This window comes from Monopterus albus, unplaced genomic scaffold (assembly GCF_001952655.1).
Source record: "Monopterus albus unplaced genomic scaffold, M_albus_1.0 scaffold255.1, whole genome shotgun sequence".
Taxonomy (NCBI): domain Eukaryota; kingdom Metazoa; phylum Chordata; class Actinopteri; order Synbranchiformes; family Synbranchidae; genus Monopterus; species Monopterus albus.
In genome coordinates, this window is record NW_018128135.1 from 1 (window position 1) to 2,333 (window position 2,333).

Sequence of the window (2,333 nt, forward strand, 5' to 3'; positions counted from 1 at the left end):
CACTGTATCAAATTCCAGTATTTACAGATGCAACAGTGCCAATACTTCCACTGAATCCCAACTTTATTAAGATAAACTGTATATAACCCCACATTAACAACAGTCACAGAGCAACATGGCTGCCACATGAAATATCTCTAATGTCTCTCCCCTTTGTACCGCTCTGAGCAGAAATGGCTACATTGTGTTTCTGTACAGCCAAAACAGAACATGAGCGATATTTAAAGTAAAACAGAAAAAACAGATGAGACTAAAGAAAGACTCTATTGGTATAGTTTATCAATAGTTTGCCAACCAGGGTCAAGCAACTCACAAATAAGAGGATTTTACATTACAAAAGTCAGCCAACGTTTTAAAACTGCTACTTCTTTAATTTATTTAAGACACTGATCGTGTTTAGGTTTCAGTCTCAACCATCTGTTTGATTTTGGGCCAATCCCAGTCCATCCATGCATAAACGTGTCTGCTGACAGGAGGAGGGCAGTGTAGCTTCAGCCGCAAGTAGCGGGGCACTGAGCAGAAGCTGGATTCGCTCATGTCACTGTTTTATCACGAAGGCCAGCACGGAACCAACATGTCTCATGTTCGTCAGTGTTTAAATGAATTTTGCACTACAGGTGAGTCCAGAGGAAAAGAGAAAAGAAATCCAGCTTACCGTCTCGATTTGACTACATATTCACAAGAGGTCACTGTGTCAAAAGGCTGAGAAAATACCACACACTCACACACATTATCTTTAAATTCAACAAATGTAGGGTTTTCTCAGAGCACGTCACTGTTAAACCACAGACAGACAAGGCGCTGGAGGTGTCAGGCACATTGTAATTTCAAACTCAGTGTAAGAAACCTTCGAGGACGACCAGCACTCCTGACAACAATGTCACAATATTAGCTTTGGTTGGCGCCTGTGTAGTTTGCAGCTAAGAAACAACAATTCTCGTTAAAGGATCGGTTCACCCAAATTACAACCCAGATTTCTCACTTGCCTCCAGTGATATTTGGCCACAAAACCTTTTAGTAGTTTCACTGATCAGATCCAGAGGGCTGCCTGGTGAATGAGCAAGAAGCCTACCACAGATACTTTGGGTAGAGATATGGCTTTATGGCTTGGGCAGTAGATGTTTGGGCTTAAGTGCCATGTTCCAATATTTATGTAGAAAGTCCTCTATTTATAATTTGACAGTGACATTTCAGTGACAAAGTCCTACATTTTTATAATTAATCTTTTCTTGTTCAAGTTTAGCAGAGATGTTGTGGATGATTGGTTGCCATCATCTTAGAAGAGCAGCAAGATGACAACACAGGAAGCAGAAAATGGAAGAATCTTGTCTGTTTTTGCTTTTTTCCATCACAATTCTGTTGAAACTTCACATTACTCCCAGAGACAAGCCTCGCCCTGTTCTCCCACACACCCTTCTCTAAAAGTATGCACTTGTACAGTGCTGCGCCAAGTGCCCATTTTTGCACTTTTCTTCTTACAAAGTGAACTTCATATATACAGTACATAACCACAGGCGGTTAGGGTATGACATTCGCTTTCCATATTATTCTATGCCCTTTAGAAACAGGGGGATGTGCAGCTGGAGCTATCAGACTCTACTATAACAAAAATTAGCAGAGAAAAGCCTGGGTTCACTTCATTTGGAGCAAGTAGACGCGCACAAGTGCATACTTTAAGGTGTGGGTATGGTTAGATATTTGGATGGAGGCTTTAAGAGAAAGCAGCATGCCAGCAGCCAGCTCAGCAGCTCAGAGTCCCCGTTTCCCTTTTAGATGTCTGGGATCAGTCTGGGAGTGAAGAGACAGACAGGAGAGGGGCACCCGCTAACTAGCAGAGCAAGCTAGCTTAGTTAGCTGCCCAGGCCTCAAGGTCTGCCATGTCGTCTTCGTCTTCTTCCACCTTCTTCTTGGCTAAAAAAAAAGGGGTAAACAGAAAGAAACCATGAAATTATATTCTCTTAGGATTTTAGCGATGGTGGGTGGATGGTACGCTGCTAAATGCCGTTTGTGCGCAAAATTAATTCTATTTAAATGTCATGCAATACCTGGTTTAGATGGTAGCGATGTAGATGGTACGCTGGGTAGAGGTACATCCTCCGTTCCTTCGACTTCAAGAAGGTTTTTATCCAGCTCTTCCTGTTCCATGTCCTCCAGCTCAGCCATAAGCTCATCCTGAACGCAAACACACCAGGACCAGTAAACAATCGAGAAAATCTGGTCTGTATGAACAAATCACAGACTACTGATCATATTGAACTAAAGGTTGAAGTAGAATTTGTTTGCTCAACCAAGCTAAAAAGAGAATTGAATAAAACAAACTGTAACCATGATTG

General features: G+C 41.9%; 1 protein-coding gene across 1 annotated transcript in view; it reads right to left on the reverse strand.

The window, feature by feature from the left end:
* Positions 1 to 45: 45 nt before the first annotated feature.
* LOC109972406 (charged multivesicular body protein 4b) overlaps positions 46 to 2,333 on the reverse strand; it is a 6,665-nt gene continuing 4,377 nt past the window's right edge. The window contains exons 4-5 of the mRNA XM_020621231.1: positions 2,046 to 2,172; positions 46 to 1,911 (exon numbers count right to left, since the gene is read on the reverse strand). Coding sequence (XP_020476887.1) covers positions 1,847 to 1,911; positions 2,046 to 2,172 — 192 coding nt within the window. The 3' untranslated portion in view covers positions 46 to 1,846. The remainder of the gene's footprint in view (positions 1,912 to 2,045; positions 2,173 to 2,333) is intronic.